This window comes from Bombina bombina, chromosome 1, assembly GCF_027579735.1.
Source record: "Bombina bombina isolate aBomBom1 chromosome 1, aBomBom1.pri, whole genome shotgun sequence".
Lineage (NCBI taxonomy): Eukaryota > Metazoa > Chordata > Amphibia > Anura > Bombinatoridae > Bombina > Bombina bombina.
Genome location: NC_069499.1, coordinates 327,266,158 through 327,288,647, shown reverse-complemented (window position 1 = coordinate 327,288,647; position 22,490 = coordinate 327,266,158). Strand labels below are relative to the sequence as shown.

The 22,490-nt window shown below is 39.8% G+C and overlaps 1 protein-coding gene across 1 annotated transcript in view; it reads left to right on the top strand.

Moving 5' to 3' along the window:
* MAP3K2 (mitogen-activated protein kinase kinase kinase 2) overlaps nucleotides 1-22,490 on the top strand; it is a gene marked incomplete in the record, with an annotated part of 657,765 nt that overhangs the window by 287,518 nt on the left and 347,757 nt on the right. Inside the window, 2 exon segments of the mRNA XM_053712317.1 lie at nucleotides 11,462-11,575; nucleotides 11,746-11,839. Coding sequence (XP_053568292.1) covers nucleotides 11,462-11,575; nucleotides 11,746-11,839 — 208 coding nt within the window.

Sequence of the window (22,490 nt, the reverse complement as noted above, 5' to 3'; positions counted from 1 at the left end):
GGCCAATGTGGAGCCCCATAGAAATATGTGTACTAAATGTATTGATGTCACTTTGAATAAAAGTCAATCTATATCTGTAAAGAAATTATCACCAGACAACGAGGGGGAAGTTATGCCGGCTAACTCTCCTCACGTGTCAGTACCTTCGCCTCCCGCTCAGGAGGCGCGTGATATTGTGGCGCCAAGTACATCAGAGAGGCCCATACAAATCAATTTGCAAGACATGGCTGCTGTTATGACAGAGGTATTATCTAAATTACCTGAAATAAGAGGCAAGCGCGATAGCTCTGGTTAAGGACAGAGCGCGCTGATGATGTGAGAGCCATGTCTGATACTGCCGTCACAATTTGCAGAACATGAGGACGGAGAGCTTCATTCTGTGGGTGACGGATCTGATCCAGGGAGACCGGATTCAGAGATTTCTAATTTTAAATTTAAGCTTGAGAACCTCCGCGTATTGCTAGTGGAGGTATTAGCGGCTCTGAATGATTGTAGCACGGTTGCAATTCCAGAGAAAGTATGTAGGTTGGATAGATATTTTGCGGTACCCGGTGTGTACTGACGTTTTTCCTATACCTAAAAGGATTACAGAAATTATTAGCAAGGAGTGGATAGACCCGGTGTGCCCTTTTCCCCACCTCCGATATTTAGAAAAATGTTCCCAATAGACGCCACCACACGAGACTTATGGCAGACGGTCCCTAAGGTGGAGGGAGCAGTTTCTACTTTAGCTAAACGTACCACTATCTCGGTGGAGGATAGTTGTGCTTTTTCGGATCCAATGGATAAAAAATTAGGTTACCTTAAGAAAATGTTTGTTCAACAAGGTTTTATCTTACAGCCCCTTGCATGCATTGCGCCTGTCACTGCTGCTGCGGCATTCTGGTTTGAGTCTCTGGAAGAGGCCATTCGCACAGCTCCATTGGATGAGATTATGGCCAGGCTTAAAGCACTTAAGCTAGCTAATGCATTTGTTTCTGATGCCGTTGTACATTTAACCAAACTAACGGCTAAGAACTCCGGATTCGCCATCCAGGCGCGCAGAGCACTATGGCTTAAATCCTGGTCAGCTGACGTGACTTCTAAATCTAAATTGCTTAATATTCCTTTCAAAGGGCAGACCTTATTCGGGCCCGGTTTGAAAGAAATTATTGCTGACATTACTGGAGGTAAGGGTCATACTCTTCCTCAGGACAGGGCCAAATCAAAGGCCAAACAGTCTAATTTTCGTGCCTTTCGTAACTTCAAGGCAGGAGCAGCATCAACTTCCTCCGCTCCAAAACAGGAAGGACCTGTTGCTCGTTACAGACAGGGCTGGAAAGCTAACCAGCCCTGGAACAAGGGCAAGCAGGCCAGAAAGCCTACTTCTGCCCCTAAGACAGCATGTAGAGAGGGCCCCCTATCCGGAAACGGATCTAGTGGGGGGCAGACTATCTCTCTTCGCCCAGGCTTGGGCAAGAGATGTCCAGGATCCCTGGGTGTTGGAGATCATATCTCAGGGATATCTTCTGAACTTCAAAGCATCTCCTCCACAAGGGAGATTTCATCTTTCAAGGTTATCAGCAAACCAAATAAAGAAAGAGGCATTTCTACGCTGTGTGCAAGACCTCTTAGTAATGGGGGTGATCCACCCAGTTCCGCGGACGGAACAAGGGCAAGGGTTTTACTCAAATCTGTTTGTGGTTCCCAAGTAAGAGGGAACCTTCAGGCCAATCTTGGACCTAAAAATCTTAACGAGATTTTGAACGAGTTCCATCATTCAAAATGGAAACTATTCGAACCATCCTACCCATGATCCAAGAGGGTTAATACATGACCACAGTAGACTTAAAGGATACCTACCTTCATATACCGATTAACAAAGATCATTATTGGTACCTAAGATTTGCCTTTCTAGACAGGCATTACCAGTTTGTAGCTCTTCCCTTCGGGTTGGCTACGGCCCCGAGAATCTTTACAAAGGTTCTGGGCTCACTTCTGGCGGTTCTAAGACCGCGAGGCATAGCGGTGGCTCCGTATCTAGACGACATCCTGATACAGGCGTCAAGCTTTCAAATGGCCAAGTCTCATACAGAGATAGTTCTGGCATTTCTGAGGTCGCATGGGTGGAAAGTGAACGTGGAAAAGAGTTCTCTATCACCACTCACAAGAGTCTCCTTTCTAGGGACTCTTATAGATTCTGTAGAGATGAAAATTTACCTGACGGAGTCCAGGTTATCAAAGCTTCTAAATGCTTGCCGTGTCCTTCATTCCATTCCACGCCCGTCAGTGGCTCAGTGCATGGAAGTAATCGGCTTAATGGTAGCGGCAATGGACATAGTGCCATTTGCGCGCCTGCATCTCAGACCGCTGCAATTATGCATGCTAAGTCAGTGGAATGGGGATTACTCAGATTTGTCCCCTCTGCTAAATCTGGACCAAGAGACCAGAGATTCTCTTCTCTGGTGGCTTTCTCGGGTCCATCTGTCCAAGGGTATGACCTTTCGCAGGCCAGATTGGACGATTGTAACAACAGATGCCAGCCTTCTAGGTTGGGGCGCAGTCTGGAACTCCTTGAAGGCTCAGGGATTATGGACTCAGGAGGAGAAACTCCTCCTAATAAATATTCTGGAGTTAAGAGCAATACTCAATGCTCTTCTAGCTTGGCCTCAGTTAGCAATACTGAGGTTCATCAGATTTCAGTCGGACAACATCACGACTATGGCTTACATCAACCATCAAGGGGGAACCAGGAGTTCCCTAGCGATGTTGGAAGTCTCAAAGATAATTCGCTGGGCAGAGTCTCACTCTTGCCACCTGTCAGCGATCTACATCCCAGGCGTGGAGAACTGGGAGGCGGATTTTCTAAGTCGCCAGACTTTTCATCCGGGGGAGTGGGAACTTCATCCGGAGGTCTTCGCTCAACTGATTCATCGTTGGGGCAAACCAGATCTGGATCTCATGGCGTCTCGCCAGAACGCCAAGCTTCCTTGTTACGGATCCAGGTCCAGGGACCCGGGGGCGGCGCTGATAGATGCTCTGACAGCCCCTTTGGTCTTCAACATGGCTTATGTGTTTCCACCATTTCCGATGCTTCCTCGACTGATTGCCAAGATCAAACAGGAGAGAGCATCGGTGATTCTGATAGCGCCTGCGTGGCTACGCAGGACCTGGTATGCAGACCTAGTGGACATGTCGTCCTGTCCACCGTGGTTTCTACCTCTGAGGCAGGACCTTCTAATACAAGGCCCTTTCAAACATCCAAATCTAATTTCTCTGAGGCTGACTGCATGGAGATTGAACGCTTGATTCTATCAAAGCGTGGCTTCTCGGAGTCAGTTATTGATACCTTAATACAGGCACGGAAGCCTGTTACCAGGAAAATTTACCATAAGATATGGCGTAAATATTTATATTGGTGCGAATCCAAGGGTTACTCATGGAGTAAGGTTAGGATTCCTAGGATATTGTCTTTTCTACAAGAAGGTTTAGAAAAGGGTTTATCTGCTAGTTCGTTAAAGGGACAGATTTCTGCTCTGTCTATTCTCTTACACAAACGTCTGGCAGAAGTTCCAGACGTCCAGGCTTTTTGTCAGGCTTTGGCTAGGATTAAGCCTGTGTTTAAGACTGTTGCTCCTCCGTGGAGCTTAAATTTGGTTCTTAAAGTTCTTCAAGGGGTTCCGTTTGAACCCCATCATTCCATTGATATTAAGCTTTTATCTTGGAAAGTTCTGTTTTTGATGGCTATTTCCTCGGCTCGAAGAGTCTCTGAGTTATCGGCCTTACATTGTGATTCTCCTTATCTGATTTTCCATTTAGACAAGGTAGTTCTGCGTACTAAACCTGGGTTCTTACCTAAGGTAGTTTCTATCAGGAATATCAATCAAGAGATTGTTGTTCCATCATTGTGTCCTAACCCTTCTTCAAAGAAGGAACGACTTTTGCATAATCTGGACGTAGTCAACTAAAGATTTTCGTCAAACTTCTTCCCTGTTTGTCGTTTACTCTGGTCAGAGGAGAGGTCAAAAAGCTTCGGCTACCTCTCTCTCCTTTTGGCTTCGTAGCATAATACGTTTAGCCTATGAGACTGCTGGACAGCAGCCTCCTGAAAGAATTACAGCTCATTCCACTAGAGCTGTGGCTTCCACCTGGGCCTTTAAGAATGAGGCCTCTGTTGAACAGATTTGCAAGGCTGCAACTTGGTCTTCACTTCACACTTTTTCAAAATTTTACAAATTTGACACTTTTGCTTCTTCGGAGGCTGTTTTTGGGAGAAAGGTTCTACAGGCAGTGGTTCCTTCCGTTTAAAGTTCCTGCCTTGTCCCTCCCATCATCCGTGTACTTTAGCTTTGGTATTGGTATCCCATAAGTAATGGATGACCCGTGGACTGAATACACTTAACAAGAGAAAACATAATTTATGCTTACCTGATAAATTTATTTCTCTTGTAGTGTATTCAGTCCACGGCCCGCCTTTGTCTTTTTTTTTTTTTTTTTTTTTTTAAAGAAACTTTATTGTATCAAGTTGCAACATACAATATTCAAACAATTTAAGCATAATACAGAAGAACAAATATAGACTCAATCCTTATACAGATTATTCTAAAAAACAAAGATTCTGCTGTGAAGATAGTGAGAATGCTCCTGATGAGGTTTAATTTTACTCCTCCATAGGGAGGATTATTCCAGGCTGCTTGTACAACTCGACATGTCTTCCATTATAACTTTTAGGCCCGCCTTGTCTTTTAAGGCAGATTTAAATTTTTATTAAAACTCCAGTCACCACTGCACCCTATGGTTTCTCCTTTCTTGTCTTGTTTCGGTCGAATGACTGGATATGACATGTGAGGGGAGGAGCTATATAGCAGCTCTGCTTGGGTGATCCTCTTGCAACTTCCTGTTGGGAAGGAGATATAATCCCATAAGTAATGGATGACCCGTGGACTGAATACACTACAAGAGAAATAAATTTATCAGGTAAGCATAAATTATGTTTTCTCTTGTGGTGTATCCAGTCCACGGCCCGCCCTGTCATTTTAAGGCAGGTGTTTTTTATTTTTAAACTACAGTCACCACCGCACCCTATAGTTTCTCCTTTTTCTTGCTTGTCTTCGGTCGAATGACTGGGGGTGGAAGTTAGGGGAGGAGCTATATAGACATTTTTGCTGTGGGTGTCCTCTTGCAACTTTCTGTTGGGAAGGAGAATATCCCACAAGTAATGTATGAACCTGTGGACTGGATACACCACAAGAGAGAGAAATTTATCAGGTAAGCATAATTTTTTTTTTTTTTCCCTGGGTTGATAGACTCTGTGTTTTTTGCTGGAACAAACAGGTTTCACTTTTAAGTTTCACTTTCGTTTTTGAAAGTGTTGCACAGCTCGTATTACTTGCTGTATTTGTAATAACAGGGGAAGTACTGTCTTGCACTCCATGTGACTGGGTGTGGTCTTTGTTCATTTGCTCCATTCCGGCTGAGACCTGAACCTGAGGAGAGCGTTTCCTCTGTTAACTGTCTGGGTCTAGGAGGTGGTGAGTGCCCCAGCCATTGGGAGTATAAAGGTGCAGTTTTCTATTAAAAAAAAAAAAAAAAAAAGAAAGAAAAAATAAATAAAATATTTGTGTCCTTCTGTGAGTATAACCTGAGCTATGGAGGACTCTGACATGTTAGTAGGCTACTTGTTCTGTACTAAATCATATCTCTTTTTATTGTGAAGAGGCCGTGGTTTTCCTGCCCACTCAATTATGTTCCAAATGCCTTAACACTGTTATAAAGTCTAAGAAAGGAGAAAAGCCTGCTAAGACTTAGTCCCTCTGAGCTGTCTACCTCTCTGGACTCGGCGTCCCGTGAGATTGCTACCCTTGCTACATTATCCACTCCACATGCAGTTCCCCGTAGCACATCTAATCCTCCTTCTGGAGGGCGCCTTCTTCCTGCGGACTTTGCCGCGCAGTTACAATCGGCGGTGTCTTCGGCGCATTACCTCGCTCAGTGTATGGAGGTGATTGGTATCATGGTGTCCTGCATGGACATCATTCCTTTTGCCAGGTTCCGTCTCAGGCCTTTACAACTGTGCATGCTGAGCCAGTGGAACGGCGATCATTCAGATCTGTCTCAACAGGATTGTATTAGACAGCCGGTCGAGAGAATCGCTCTCTTGGTGGCTTTGTCCAGATCATCAGTCCTGAGGGCTTCTTAAGACCATTCTGGGAGATTGTGACTATGGACACAATCCTATCCGGATGGGGAGCTGTTTGGGGTGCCAGGAAGGCACATGGGTTGTGGACTCAGGAGTCGTCTTCCCTCTAGAACAATATTTTGGAACTACGGACAATTTTCAATGCCTTGAAGACTTGACCCCTTCTGGATTCGTCCCAGTTTATTAGATTCCAATCAGACAATATAACCTCAGTGGCTTTCATCAACCATCGGGGGGAACGAGAAGTTCCTTGGCGATGAAGGAAGTATCTCAGATTCTGGAGTGGGCAGAGGCCCACAGCTATTTGCTGTCATTGATCCACATTCTAGGTGTGGACAACTGGGAGGCAGAGTTTCTCAGCAGGCAATCCTTCTATCCAGGGGAATGGTCTCTCCATCCCTAGGTGTTTGCAGAGATATGCAACAAGTGGGGACTCCGGAGATGGATCTTATGGTGTCCCGTCTCAATACCAAGCTACCCAGGTACGAGTCGAGGTTGAGGGATCCCCATGCGGATCTAATAGATGCACTAGCAGTGCCCTGGCTGTTCTTTATCCTCCATTGCCGCTTCTTCCTCGAGTGGTGGCCCGCATCAAGCAGGAGCGGGTATCAGTAATCCTGATTGCTCCATCATGGTTCGCGGATCTAGTGGGGATGTCCTCCTCTTCTCCGCGGAAGTTACCTTGTTGCAGAGACCTGATGTTACAAGGTCCATCTGTTCATCAAAATCTAGATTCTCTGAGGCTGACTGCGGGGAGATTGTACACTTAGTCTTAGCCAAGAGAGGTTTCTCTGAGAGTGTCATTGATACACTTATTCAAGCTTGTAAACCAGTTACTCGGTGTATCTACCACATGGTGTGGAGGACCTACTTATTCTGGTGTGAAGAGCAGGGTTTTTCCTGGCACAGAGTTAATGTTGTTAGGATCTTATCTTTTATCCAGGATAGGCTGCATAAGGGCCTTTCTGCTAGTTCCCTGAGGATACAGATTTCGACCCTGTCGGTTTTATTGCACAAGAGACTGGCTGAGCTTCCAGACGTGCAGTCCTTTGTTAAGGCTCTGATTAGGATCAGACCTGTGTTTAGATCTGGGGCTCCTCCTTGGAGCCTAAATCTTGTTCTTTGGGTTTTGCAACAGGTTCCTTTTGAGCCTCTGCATTCTGTTGACATTAAATTATCTTGGAAGGTTCTCTTATTATTGGCTATTGCCTCTGTGCGCAGAGTTTCTGAGATCTTTGCTTTGCAATGTGTGCCCCCCTCATCTGATTTTTCATGCAGATAAGGCAGTTTTACATACTAAATTAGGTTTTCTTCCTAAGGTTGTGTCAGATCGCAACATCAATCAGGAGATTGTGGTTCCTTCCTTGTGTCCTAATCCTTCTTCATCGAAGGAATGCTTTGTTCACAATTTGGATGTGGTTCGCACCTTGAAGTTCTATCTTCAGGCTACTAAGTAGTTTAGACAATCTTCCTCTTTGTTGTCTATTCGGGGAAGCGTAAGGGGCAGAAGGCAACTTCGACTTCCCTATCTTTTTGGTTAAAGGGGCACTGAACCCAAATTATTTCTTTCGTGAATCGGATAGAACATGCAATTTTAAGCAACTTTCTAATTTACTCCTATTATCAATTTTTCTTCATTCTCTTGCTATCTTTATTTGAAAAAGGCATCTAAGCTATTTTCTTTTACAAGATATGACGAGTCCACGGATTTCATCCTTACTTGTGGGATATATTCCTCCTGCTAACAGGAAATGGCAAAGAGCACCACAGCAGAGCTGTATATATAGCTCCTCCCTTTCCTCCACCCCGAGTCATTCTCTTTGCCTGTGTTAGTAATAGGAAGAGGTAAAGTGAGGTGTTAGTTTAGATTCTTCAATCAAGAAGTTTTTGTTATATTTTAAAATGGTGCCAGTGAGTACTATTTTCCTCAGGGAGAAATCGTCAGTCTGGATTCCCAGGAGGAATGGAGACATTATTTTTTCTGCCCTGATGTTGATGATCTTAGACACTGGGAGATGCGGTTGTGGTCTAAGGACTGTCCTATTAGTTGTTTATAATTAGCCTGAGAAGGATGGCTGTTTATTGCAATTGTAACGTTTTACTGTACTCATGGTTAGGGGGCCACATGGCTTTTCTCTCTGCTGGGAGACATTTTATTTTTCTTCCCATGCGGTTGTTGGGACGGCTAGTGCGACGCCAATGGTGGATGAGGCCTAATTCGCGCAGTTTTTCTTCAGTATAAGGCAGCAAAGTCCAAGCTCCGGTGGGGCCAAAGTTAAATTTGCAGATAAACGGATCGTCATTTTCACAGAATTTGAGTACCCTGGGGGCAGGTAGGCGCCACAGCAGAGCTGTGGCGAGGTGCAGGGGCTTAGATTGTTTAAAAGTTTGATATATCTAATAACAAGCCGTGCAATACTATTTAGCTAATTTGAGCTTATTAGGATATTTTTTGTTGCTGCAAAAATTGATTTTGTGAGATGCAGAAAAATTGTTGCGCTTTTATTATTTAAAGGCGCAGTACACTTTTCTTGAAATTTTTTTTGAGTTTGTATTTTGACTTCAGAGGTCAATAAATAAGGTTAAGAACGACTATTGTTGCTATTGCTAGTCTGTTTAACATGTCTGAACTTGAGGAAACTACTTGTTCTATGTGTTTAGATGCCATTGTAGAACCCCCTCTTACTTTGTGTCCCTCATGTACTGAAAGGGCCTTACAATGTAAAAAGCATATTTTATGTAAAGAATGTGTGCTTAAGGATGATTCTCAGTCTGAGGAGAATCAGGATATGCCGCCAATTTCTCCCCAAGTATCACAACCTTTAACGCCCACTCAAGCGACGCCGGGTTCCTCAACCGCGTCTAATTCATTTACTCTGCAGGATATAGCTGCAGTTATGTCAACTCCCCTTACAGAGGTATTATCTAAGTTGCCAGTGTTACAGGGCAAACGCAGTAGGACAGGAATCAATGTGAATACTGAGTCCTCTGATGCTTTGTTGGCTATTTCCGATGTACCCTCACAGGGATCTGATTTGGGGGGTCAGGGAACTTCTGTCTGAGGGAGAGCTTTCTGAATCGGGAAGTGTGTTACCTCAGACGGACTCTGACGTCATGTCCTTTAGATTTAAGCTAGAACACCTCCGCCTGTTCGTGAGGTTTAAGCGACTCTGGATGACTGTGATTCTATTGTGGTACCACCAGAGAAATTGTGTAAAATGGACAGTTACTTAGAGGTACCTGCTTACACTGATGTTTTTCCGGTTCCTAAGAGAATTTCGGAGATTATCAAGAGAGAATGGGACAGACCGGGTATACCGTTCTCACCTTCTCCTAATTTTAAGAAAATGTATCCCATATCTGACACTGTTCGGGACTCTTGGCAGACGGTCCCTAAGGTGGAGGGAGCTATATCTACCCTGGCTAAGCGTACAACTATTCCTATTGAGGACAGCTGTGCTTTCAAAGACCCTATGGATAAGAAATTGGAGGGTCTTCTAAAGAAGTTATTTATTCATCAGGGTTTCCTTTTACAACCGACAGCTTGCATTGTGCCAGTTACCACTGCGGCGGCTTTCTGGTTTGATGCCTTAGAAGAGTCTCTTAAGACTGAGAATTAAGGCTCTCAAGCTGGCTAATTCTTTTATCACAGATGCCGCTTTTCAAATTGCTAATTTGGCGGCTAAGAATGCCGGATTTGCCATTTTAGAGCGTAGAGCGTTATGGTTAAAATCTTGGTCTGCTGATGTGTCATCTTAGTCAAAGCTTTTGGCTATTCCTTTCAAGGGTAAAACCCTATTTGGGCCTGAGTTGAAGGAAATAATTACTGACATTACTGGAGGTACTAGAGGCTATATATTCAGCTCTGCTCTGTTGCTCTGTGCCACTTCCTGTTAGCAGGAGGATAAATCCCACAAGTAAGAATGAAATCCGTGGACTCATCATATCGTAAAAGAAATAAATTTATCGGGTAAGCATAAATTTCCTTTTTTGGTTTAGTACCCTGGAGAGCACTTGTTTATTGGTCAGTTAAATGAATCCACCAATCAGCAAGAACAACCCAGATTGTTCACCAAAAATGGGCAGGCATCTATACTTACATTCTTGCTATTCAAATAAAGATACCAAGAGAATGAAGAAAATTTGATAAAGGAAGTAAATTAGAAAATTTCCTTTTGGGCCTTTAAGTGGCTTCCTCTTGGGCCTTTAAGAACGCTTTGTAAGGCGGCTATCTGGTCCTCCTGATTTAAATCAGATTTTTTTAAATTGAATTTCTTTAGTTTAAATAGGATTTTTTTTAAAAAAATGCTTTTTCTTTGGAAAAGTCTATTTCAGATACATTATAATCCAAAGGCTTTTTATCCTGAAATAAGGATTAGTTTTTAATTATGCAGTATTAGGCTGTATATCCATGACTGTAATGATTTAAAGAAAAACATTTTTTTTATTAAATTAAATCAACGCTGATTAGGATTGCACCAAAATCTCAGCCGTAGAAATGTTTCTGACAAAAATAGGCATTTTTGTTTATTTAGTTTTTCTTTGCCTGTTATTTTCGGTACAATTACTGTGTAGCATATTTCAAATTTGATGCTAGCCGAGAGCTGCTATTTGAGTTCATTACTTGACTTAACTGTTTTGCATATGTTTTTCTAGGACTACACTTTATTGGATAATTTGTAAAAAAATAAAATAACCTGTTAAATCTGATTCTGTTACACAGAACTAAATACAGAATAAAACAATATATTGATATTTAATATTGTTTTAAGTAGGGATGCAGAAACATTTTGGCCCGAAAATGGTATCGTTTTTATTTATTTTTTTTTGCCTGTTTTTTTTTCTTGGTAGCATATTATTGTTTTAAGATATTTTTGTCCAATTTTAGTGTATTACTTTCAATAAAATTGTGGTTATTTTTTATTTTATTGGCTTGCAGTTTTTCAATACAGATTAATTCAGTAAATAGTCTAATTTATGTAAAAAAATAACAAAACAAAAAAAATTAACATGATTAAAAATATTGAATGCAATCAGACATATGTCATTTGAAAGAGGCAATAACTGTTATTTTGGCATTGGTATGGCTGTGCACAGAAATACAGCTAGGAAACCATGCAAAGTACTTCACTAAAATCAACAAATTAATTGTAATAGACTTTTATATCTATTAGGAAAATAATGAATATACCGTGTAAACAGACTGAGTTTTTTTCATTTTGTTGATCGTGTTCTTCATTATATTTCAATTTTTCTTTTGTCTGTATGAATTATATTTTGCAGTTGGTTATTCCTTTAAAAACGCAGGATGATTTGGACAAGGCTGTTGAATTACTGGATCGCAGCAGTCACATGAAGAATCTTAAAATCCTGCTGGTTTTGCATTCACATTCAGAGGTACTGAAAGCTAAACACTTTATAGTGATTATGAAGTACATAAGAATTATGCTTTAGTTTTTCAATTATTATTTATAAAGCTCTTTATTTTAATTAAATTTGTTAAAATAAATATATATAATCTTTATACGTTATTTGGATAGTGCCTCACCTTTATTTTTTCCCTCTAGACTCCAGGCTTATGTGAAATGGAACCAATGCCATCTCTGGATGACTTGGATAATACAGTATTTGGAAGGACAGAGAGAAAAACACCTGTGGTTGGTAGGTTAAAAAGTCTAAACATATTACAGCTAATCTTCATGTGGTATCCTAATATTTTTTTTTTTTTACCTTTTGTAGACACTGAAAATATTAACACAAAATATGGGATTATTTTTAACAGTGGACAATTAGATTTCAACCAATTCTTCCTCTCTGTGACTTTATCTTAATTTTATTTAGCTCCTTTCTTACTTTGTAAGGTAGAAATTTCCTGAAAGTTATGTTCTTTATCTTTGTATCTAGACATCCACCCCCTAAGCCTTAATTATTCTACTCTCTCTGTTGAGGGTATTGCAGAGGTTGGAGCCTTTTTAACCCTGACACAAGTTTTTTTTTTTTTAATAGGGATAGTATCTCGCTCTGTTACCTTTTTAGTAAAATGACAAGAAATTAAATATATGTTGTTTTTAAAGGGATACTAAACACACATTTTTTTCTTTCGCTATCCAGGGTGCTGAATCAAAAATGGGGCCGTCTCCTTAGATTAGAATAAATGAGAAAGTTGCTTAAAATTGCATGCTTTGAGATGAAAGAAAAAACATTGGGTTTATTATTCCTTTAAGTTAATTAATTTTATTTCCAAAAAGTAGATATATAATCTTTATGCAAATGTGCATTGATTCTTAGCATAGCCTATAAAGTTTAGGGCACTTTTCTCCCATATCCTCACAGCAGCACATTATTTTTGGTGTTTCAGCTTAATTTAATTTGGCTGTGGAGCTGAATCCTCATCAATAGCCTATCTGCAGATTTCTATTCTGATTCCGTTTATGTTGAGTGTATCAGTTTGGGCTATAGGGAAATCATATAATCTTTCTCTCGGCAAGTCTTTTGGTACTGCATATTTTCATCCATCTGTCTGGGCCTGATCTACATCCATGTTGCATTAGAACTGCGCATCTTCACCTGTCTCACGATTCGATTACGATTATCATCGTAACGATTCAATACGATTCGATTCTACGATGCATCGTGATGCATCACGATTACTGCACTATTTCTGCCCAATTTTTAAATTTTTCAGAAAAAATAATTCAAGCAGTCAAAATATTGAAATAAACTCTTTTTTTATTTTATTAGCTCAAAAAAGGACACTCTTCATGTGGCAAAGTCTGAACACAGCAGACAACAACAGTTTATAGAACAGTAAATACTAAATGGCAATTGTTGTATTGGTTTGGAAACAATATTATGGCATCAAACTGTACTGTTACAGAGTACGTAGTGTAAAAAGTGCAGTGCTCACAGTGTACTTCTTCAATAAAAGAAAATATTTAAATGTATATATTATATATAGTAAGTACACTATACACTTGTAAAGAAACATGAACAACAAATAAATGTCTAACCTATCTATGTTGGTTTTAATTTAATGTCTTTACTTACTTAGTAATAATAATATAATAATAGACATTAAATTAAAACCAAAATAGATAGGTTAAGCTTAAGTTACCACCATAATACCTTATTTGTGTGAAAATTGTCCTCAGAAAACAAAACATAAATCCCTTATAGGTACAAAATTACAGGTGCAGTCCACAGTGCCTTCATGACTGTCAATTTGTGGCAAACAAACATCACGTGAAGAATCTGGAACACAACACACAGCACAGAGTGTGCACACAACACACATGTGATTGTGACATATACAATTAGTTTACACAGTTACAGACTTACAATAGTACTAGAGAGAGAGACATTTAAAACAAGTAGCATTGAACTGAACTACTATAACTACAGTTTCTTCTTGATGATTATATTATCTTTATGGGATCACAAATATAATTAGTTATTAGTTACTGTTAAAGCAGTACTACACACAACTGAACAGTGACTGAGTCTGTCACTGAACAGTACACAGCAGTCACACACAAACAAACAATACATAAAAAAGGACACAGACATCAAGAAGTAAATCATGGTGAAGAAAGGGTGGCACGCCACTCACCTGAGGTGTGTGTGCTTTATTTTTGTATTGTGCTGTTGTGTGTGTGTGTGTGCTGTACTGTCTGTAGTGTACAGTATATTTGTGATCCAATAAAGATTTACTCAAGGTTTACTCAAGGCTTTTCCTTCCCCTATAGTGGTTTGGCTTCAGTCTCACTCTCTGCACAGTGCACTCATAGACAGTTAGACTCACACTCACTAGACACTCAGACACTAGAGACACAGTGGGACACACACACACAAACAAAAACATTCAAAGGCACCACAGCCAGTCAGCCACACTCACACACATAGACAGTGACACTTAGACACTGGGACAGACACACAATCACATACAAACAAAAACATTCAAAGGCAGTTAACTTAATACACTCATCTCACACACACTCATAGATAGATACATACAAACTTTTCAAACTGGCACTCACTCACTCACAGTCACACTCACACACTCATATAGACAGTTAGACAGTACACACATTGTTATTGTTAACTGGTTGGTTATATTAGGTTAACCCCTACAGATCTGCCTGGGAGAGGGATGGCATTTGGGATTGGGATCATAAACAAAAACATATGATATCTTTCTTAAAGGGTCTATTTAAAATAGACAATTTTTAGTGTGAATAATATTAATAATCCCTTATGCACTATGCACTCACTGCATTGCAAACAATACAGGGGTGTGCTGTAAACAATAGCACAACATCTACAAAACAGAGCACTTCCTGATTGGCAAACATCACAGTAACACTAGAAGTAGTAATAGACATTATACAACAAGTAGCATTGAACTACTAGATTTACTAACTTTGATTATCTTTATGGGATCACAAATATATTGTTACACAACACACACACAGTCACAGTCACACACAGTCAAACAATACCAAAAAAACCACACATCATAAAAAGAGTGAATCATGGTGAAGGGTGACACTGACACGCACACATGAGGTGTGTGCAGTTGTGTGTTGTTTCTTTTGTATTGTTTGTGTGTGTGACTGTGACAGAGTGACGTGGTCGGTTGTGTCGTGTAGTGTACTAGTATATTTTGTGATCCAACAAAGATTTACTCAAGGTTTTAAGCTTCATTTTTCAAAAAGCTATAAGCTATATAACAGTAACAAATATAAAATAACAGCAGTAGTCTGCACTGGGCAGTGGGGCACACAGAACATTCTTCTGGATGTGCCAAAAAACATTAAATATTAATATTATAAACCTGAATCACTACTCAGAATTATGGAATATGTAGGTTTTTCTGTAAGAACACTAGTTGATCCACATGCTCTGGTTTGAGGGTGCTTCTTTTTGCCGTTACCACATCTCCTGCAGTGGAGAAAACCCGCTCTGCAGACACGCTTGTACCTGGGATACACAAGTATCGCTTTGACAAATGAGAGAGGAGGGGAAATATGACCTCATGTACATGCCACCATTTCAAAGGGTCTTCAGTGAGAGGCAGAGACAATATTTCTCTATTTCCTCTTCAGCCTTGGCATAGGGGGTCTTGGGTTCTATTGTACCTTCAGTGTCAGTGAAAGACTGTCCCAGCAAAGTCATGAGCAGCGATGTGGACTTTCTTTTGGGAGGAGAAGGGTTATCCTCCTCGATGGGTGATTCTTCTTCCAGAGTTTCTTTTCCCTCAGGCAGTGGCACTTCATCCACGTTTGTCCTCCTAGATGTAACTGTACTAGTACACTCAATCTGTGTTTGAACAAAATAATAGAAAAAATAGCATTCATTATTACCTCGAGCAGCCAGCCAGCTAATGCTATGTGTGTGCTCAGAGAGACAGTAATGCATAAATAAATGCATGCAACAGCTCACATCTATTAGGAAGGACTCAGGAGTGGACGGAGGAGGAGGAAAGTTGACTGACTGTGGCGTTTTCAAACCGACTTATATAATAAACCTTGTACTCATTAAACTAGCTACTAAAATCATTAGCTACTGCTAGCTAAGCCTATTTTGTATGGATGGTATGTTTTATGTTTGTTTTCAATTTATACATTTTTCAAGAAACATGATGCAATTAAAATTACCTCCAAGGATGCAGCCTCCTCAGTCACTCCTCTGTATATCTCCAATCTCTCCTCCTCTGTGAGAATAAAAGGCAGTCCCTTAAAACGAGGATCCAGGGCAGAGGCTGTATACAGTATCTTCTTCTCTGCCTCACTGCTGTACCTCTTCAGGAGATCTGTTTTGATGGCATTCTTGATCTCATGGATCATGGGTGTGTCTCCCATGGTGTCTGTCATGTTCTGGAGCAGTTGTGCATTTAGAGGGGCAATGAGAGAAACAGTTGGATTGCGCTCTTCTGACATCAGTGTGGGTGCATCTTTCATTGGCTTTAATGCACTCACAGCATCCTCTGCATTTGACACATCTGTTTCGTTGAGAGTGCAGAGATCTCACTCACTTTTTCTGACTTCTGGAGACAACAATGTGGCACAGATTGCAGGTTGCTGTTCTAGGAACCTCTCGACCATGTCATATGAGCTGTTCCACCTTGTTGTCACATTAGTTATCAGCTTATGATTCTTCAGGCCAAGACATTTCTGTTTTTCTTTCAGACAGTGGTTTGCTGTAGTGCTGCGGTGAAAAATTTTTGATATTCGTCGCACTCTGCCTAAAAGCCTGGAGAGCGTGGCCACTTTCAGCGCCCGCTGGGATGCGAGATTCAGTGTATGGGCGAAGCATTTTACATGAGGGAATTTTCCAACTTGAGCAGCAACAATCATGTTCGACGCATTGTCGGTCACAAGCACTACAGATTTATCGGACAGCTGCCATTCTTCCACGACACGAGACAGTAGCTCCGCCAGATGAGAATCCGTGTGAGACCCATAAACTGCTCTCGTTTGCAGCACATGCGACAAGATCTTCCAGTCCTTGCTAACGTAATGTGCAGTTACTGTTACATAAGACTCCGTCGTGACTGAAGTCCATGAATCACACGTTATTGCGACTCGACTGGCTTGGCTCATTGATGCAATTACCTGAGCTTTTGTTTCGTGGTAGAGTGCAGGTATAATGTTTTCTGTTAAGTGATTGCGTGACGGGATCTTATAACGTGGCTCTAGTGTCTTCAACAGGTTGCGAAACCCAAGGTTTTCCACAACAGAGTAAGGCCGTAGGTCCTTCGCTATGAAAGTTGCCACAGCTTTGGTTATTCTCTTCCCTTTTTCAGAGTTGGGTGGCAAAGTTGACAGCATTGCATCAATTCTTGGCTGATGAGCTTCAGCTAGTCTTGTTATTTCCTTGGCAGTGGCACTGGCGGCAGCGGCAGGGGATAGCATCTCAGAGTGAAAACGTCTAACGTGATTTCTCAAGTTAGTAGTATTCCCTAGGTATTTAATTTTTGTGTGACAGGCTTTACAAACCGTGTGTGTCTTGTCCAATTCGTGCTTTCCAGTATGTTCATAAAATCCAAAATGTGCCCAGATGCTTGCTTTTAAAATGCTAGGTGCATTTTTTATCTCTCTATCTTTTTTGTCTCCCTCTGTCATTTTAGCATGACATGTACATATCTGACGGATGATGTTGTCAACGTCGAACTCTGTCAGTGTTAAAAAAAAAAAAAGAAAAAACACTAAGTTCCAGTTGTCAAAATGTCAAGCCGCAAATGTAAAATCAACAAGTACTAGTAACTTCAACTACTTTGCCAATGCCATACATTTTGCGAACATAAATTTTAAAACAAATTGCATTGCAGGGGACATCACTCACTGACACTGTAAGTTACTGTAATATATTACACACTTAAAGGTGCAATGAAACCCAAACATTTACTTTCATGATTCAGATAGAGAATACAATTTTAAATAAACATCATAACTAACTTCTATTATTTAATTTGCTTCATACTTCTCAGATATCGTTTGTTGATGACATATTAGCAATGCATTGCACAGCACACACATTACACTTACTATATAATACTTAGTGCACAAGGAGGAGGCTATGCATTTCAACAAAGGATAAGCAAATTATATAATAGGGAAAATTGTTTAAAATTGCATGCACTTTCTTGAATCACAAAATGGGTTTTATGGCCTTTAGTTTAGTATGTTTAAAAAATGCAGCTTTTAGCCTTGTTAAGTTTTGTTAACTTATAAAATAAAAACAAGGATTGGGTTCTTCGGATTGGCATCTTTTAAGAGAGCACTCAGAGTCAGCACATGCATGCAATTGCATATTAAATTGCATATATAAAATGTATTATATAAAAAAAAAAATACTATTATTATATATAAAAAGTGTAAAGTGTATATTATTAAAATATTAGAACTTCAGACCAGGCCATCCATCCATCCATCCATGTGAAAACATGTAGATATAGATAGATACAGATTAGACTAATAGAGACATTAGACAATAATAGTATACTATATTTATTTATAATACATTTCTTTCATGTAATTAGCAAGAGTCCATGAGCTAGTGACATATGGGATATACATTCCTACCAGGAGGGGCAAAGTTTCCCAAACCTCAAAATGCCTATAAATACAAACTTTGCCTCCTGTGGAGGTGGTGAAGTAAGTTTGTGCTAGATTCTACGTTGATATGCGCTCCGCAGCAGGTTGGAGCCCAGTTTTCCTCTCAGCGTGCAGTGAATGTCAGAGGGATGTGAAGAGAGTATTGCCTATTTGAATTCAATGATCTCCTTCTACGGGGTCTATTTCATAGGTTCTCTGTTATCGGTCGTAGAGATTCATCTCTTACCTCCCTTTTCAGATCGACGATATACTCTTATATATACCATTACCTCTACTGATTCTCGTTTCAGTACTGGTTTGGCTTTCTACTACATGTAGATGAGTGTCCTGGGGTAAGTAAGTCTTATTTTCTGTGACACTCTAAGCTATGGTTGGGCACTTTTATATAAAGTTCTAAATATATGTGTTTAAACATTTATTTGCCTTGATTCAGGATGTTCAACGTTCCTTATTTTCAGACAGTCAGTTTCATATTTGGGATAATGCATATGAATAATTCAATTTTTTCTTACCTTAAAATTTGACTTTTTTTCCTGTGGGCTGTTAGGCTCGCGGGGGCTGAAAATGCTTCATTTTATTGCGTCATTCTTGGCGCGGACTGTCTTGGCGCAAAAATCTTCTTGTCATTTCCGGCGTCATACGTGTCGCCGGAAGTTGCGTCATTTTTTTGACGTTTTTTGCGCCAAAAAATGTCGGCGTTACCGGATGTGGCGCCATTTTTGGCGCCAAAAGCATTTAGGCGACAAATAATGTGGGCGGCTTTTTTGGCGCTAAAAAATTAGAGCGTCATTGTTGTCTCCTCAATATTTAAGTCTCATTATTTATTGCTTCTGGTTGCTAGAAGCTTGTTAATTGGCATTTTTTTCCCATTCCTGAAACTGTCATTTAAGGAATTTGATCAATTTTGCTTTATATGTTGTTTTTTCTATTACATATTGCAAGATGTCTCAGATTGACCCTGAATCAGAAGCTACTTCTGGAAAAACGCTTAACTGAGTTTCAGTTCTACCAAAGCTAAGTTCATTTATTTTAAATGTTATAAATGTTTATCTTTAGCTATGGTTTGTAATAAGTTATTATGTTATACTTTTACATGCGGAATCCATTAGTATTTATGCTTTATATATTTTCTTTTCTTACAAGAAATATTTAGAAGACTTATAAGAAATATTTTTCTGATTCTATGTTAAAGGCTTTGTCTGACTATGTGCCTTCTAATAAAATTTTTAGGTCTTTTTCACTTCTTTTTAATGAAGTTTCAAATGACCAACAACATACTGATTTATCCTTCTCTGATGATGTTTTTTTCTCTTTCAGAAATTTTCTTCATCAGATATTGACACTAACAAATCTACTTTTTTATTATTTTTCTATTATTAAAGTACATTTGTTCTTTGTTGAAAAGGTGTTGATTATTTTGGATATTAAGGTAACTAGTTCTTTAAGACTAGCTGACATTATTTCTGCCTATTTATTTCTTCTGTGTTTTCAGAGGTTTTCTTTCCAATTCCCATACTAGGGAATGGAATAGGCTGAGAATTTTCTTTTATTCCTTTTTCAAAGGTTTTAAACTATATTCTTTGCCAGCAGTTAAACTCAATTTGGAGGGTTCTCCAATTTATTGGGGCTATCTCTAATTCTACTAATTATGCTATTGTTTCTATAGCAAAATAGTATTTATTTTCCTTTAGATAGTTGTATCTTATTTATGGAAAATTATTTGGTTTCATGTACTTTTCTTGGTCCTGTGTTTTATTTGGATATTGCAATTGCTTCATTTTCTCTGTTTACTTTAAGATCAAGTATCAGATTATGATTTATTTTAGCATTGTTAAAGGGACAACATTTACTAGACTAGGTGCTGTTGCATTTGTCTTGTTGTTTTGCATTTATTGATTATGCAAGTCCACTGTATTGGCTGGTCCTTTAAACTGGACTATCATGCTAATAATTTCATTTGTGTCTTCATTTTATTGAATATTTTCGCAAATGAGGGTTAATCTATGTCTTTAGCTTTTTTAGCTAGAAGAATTTTGTGATTTAAAAAAAAATAAAAAAAAATCCATATTTCTTTTGTTCTAAGATAATCAATTATTTGTTTTATAATTGGATTCAATTCTTAACTGTTACTCTGGGCTTCAAGGTTGAGTTCTAAGACTAAAACTTTAAGCTTATACTAGTTTGGTTGTTCTTATTAAGGAACGAATTCCTGAGTTCTTTCCCAAGTAACATGTCTATAATTGGAGTTCGAAATCAGCTCCCTAATTTTGCGATATACCTGCCATATTCAAGCTTGGCTGGTAAGGGGCAGGTTAAGGCTTCTTTGAAGATTTATTTTTGTCCAAATGTCTTTGATTTTATTCCAGTAAGGCTAACACTTTCTTTAACTGTGTTTCTGTCCTATATATTTTGGGTACTGTTGAAGCATGGCTGGGCACCCATGGGGTTCAAGCGCTGCTCAGACCTGGAATCTTCTGGGGTATTTCTTCCAGTTCCTTTTGAGGAACCGGGTTTTGGAGTTTTATTCAAACGATTTTGCCTTTTTATGGTCATTGATAGCATTATTTGTTTTCATTAGATACAATAAATGCATATTTTCATTTTTCTGTTTTCATTCAGATTATTTTCTGAGGATGCGGAATCTCATATGATTCACTTACTCTTCAGGACATAGTTAGAGGATCTTTTTTTCAAAAGCTCTTGATTCCTCACACAAAGGTCACCTTTTTTAGGTTTCCAGATAGTTTGTGTCACTGTCTTTGTCTCTATCAGACAAGGGACAATTTTATTGGGTTCCGTCTGTCGGTACCTTTAGTCTCTATTATTTCCTTCAGTTGCTATATATGCATAGAAGTTTTAGGTTTTATGGCCACAGCATTGGATTCAATTCCCTTTGCTCATTTTCAATAGAAAGAACCTTTCCAGTCTTTTATGCTGAATTATGGTGCAGGGATTCTAGGATTGTACGACACTCTCTGACGTGGTGGACAGACCACCATCGTTTAGTTCAGGGGGCTTCTTTTGTTCTTCCGACCTGGACTGTGATTTCAACAGATGCAAGTCTGACAGGTTGGGGAGCTGTTTGGGGGTCTCTGACAGCACAAGGGGTTTGGGAATCTCAGGAGGTGAGATTACCAATCAACATTTTTAGAACAATTTTCAGAGCTCTTCAGTCGTGGCCTCTTCTAAAGAGAGAGTCGTTCATTTGTTTCTAGACGGACGATTTCACAACCGTGGCATATGTCAATCATCAAGGAGGAACTCACAGTCCTCTGGCTATGAAAGAAGTCTCTCGAGTACTTGTATGGGCGGAATCCAGCTCCTGTCTAATTTCTGCGGTTCATATCCCAGGTATAGACAATTGGGAAGCGGATTATCTCAGTCGCCAAACGCTACATCCGGGCGAATGGTTTCTTCACCCAGAGGTATTTCTTCAGATTGTTCAAATATGGGGACTTCCAGAAATAGATCTGATGGCTTCTCATCTAAACAAGAATCTTCCCAGGTATCTGTCCAGATCCAGGGATCCTCTGGCGGAAGCAGTGGATGCATTGTCACTTCCTTGGAAGTATCATCCTGCTTATATCTTTCCGCCTATAGTTCTTTTTCCAAGATTCTAAAGGAATGTTCGTTTATTCTACTGGTGGCTCCAGCATGGCCTCACAGGTTTTGGTATGTGGATCTTGTCCGGATGGCCACTTGCCAACCGTGGACTCTTCCGTTAAGACCAGACCTTCTATCACAAGGTCCTTTTTTCCATCAGGTTCTCAAATCCTTAAATTTGAAGGTATGGAGATTGAAAGCTTGATTCTCAGTCATAGAGGTTTCTCTGACTCTGTGACTAATACTATGTTACAGGCTCGTAAAACTGTATCTAGGAAGATATATTATCGAGTCTGGAAGATTTACATTTCTTGGTGTTTTTTCTCATCATTTTTCTTGGCATTCTTTTAGAATTCCTGGAATTTTACAGTTTCTTCAGGATGGTTTGGATAAGGTTTGTCTGCAAGTTCCTTGAAAGGTCAAATCTCTGCTCTTTCTGTTCTTTTTCACAGAAAGATTGCTAGTCTTCCTGATATTCTTTGTTTTGTACAAGCTTTGGCTCGTATAAAACCTGTTAAGTCATTCTCTCCTCCTTGGAGTTTGAATTTGGTTCTGGGGGCTCTTCAAGTTCCTCCGTTTGAACCTATGCATTC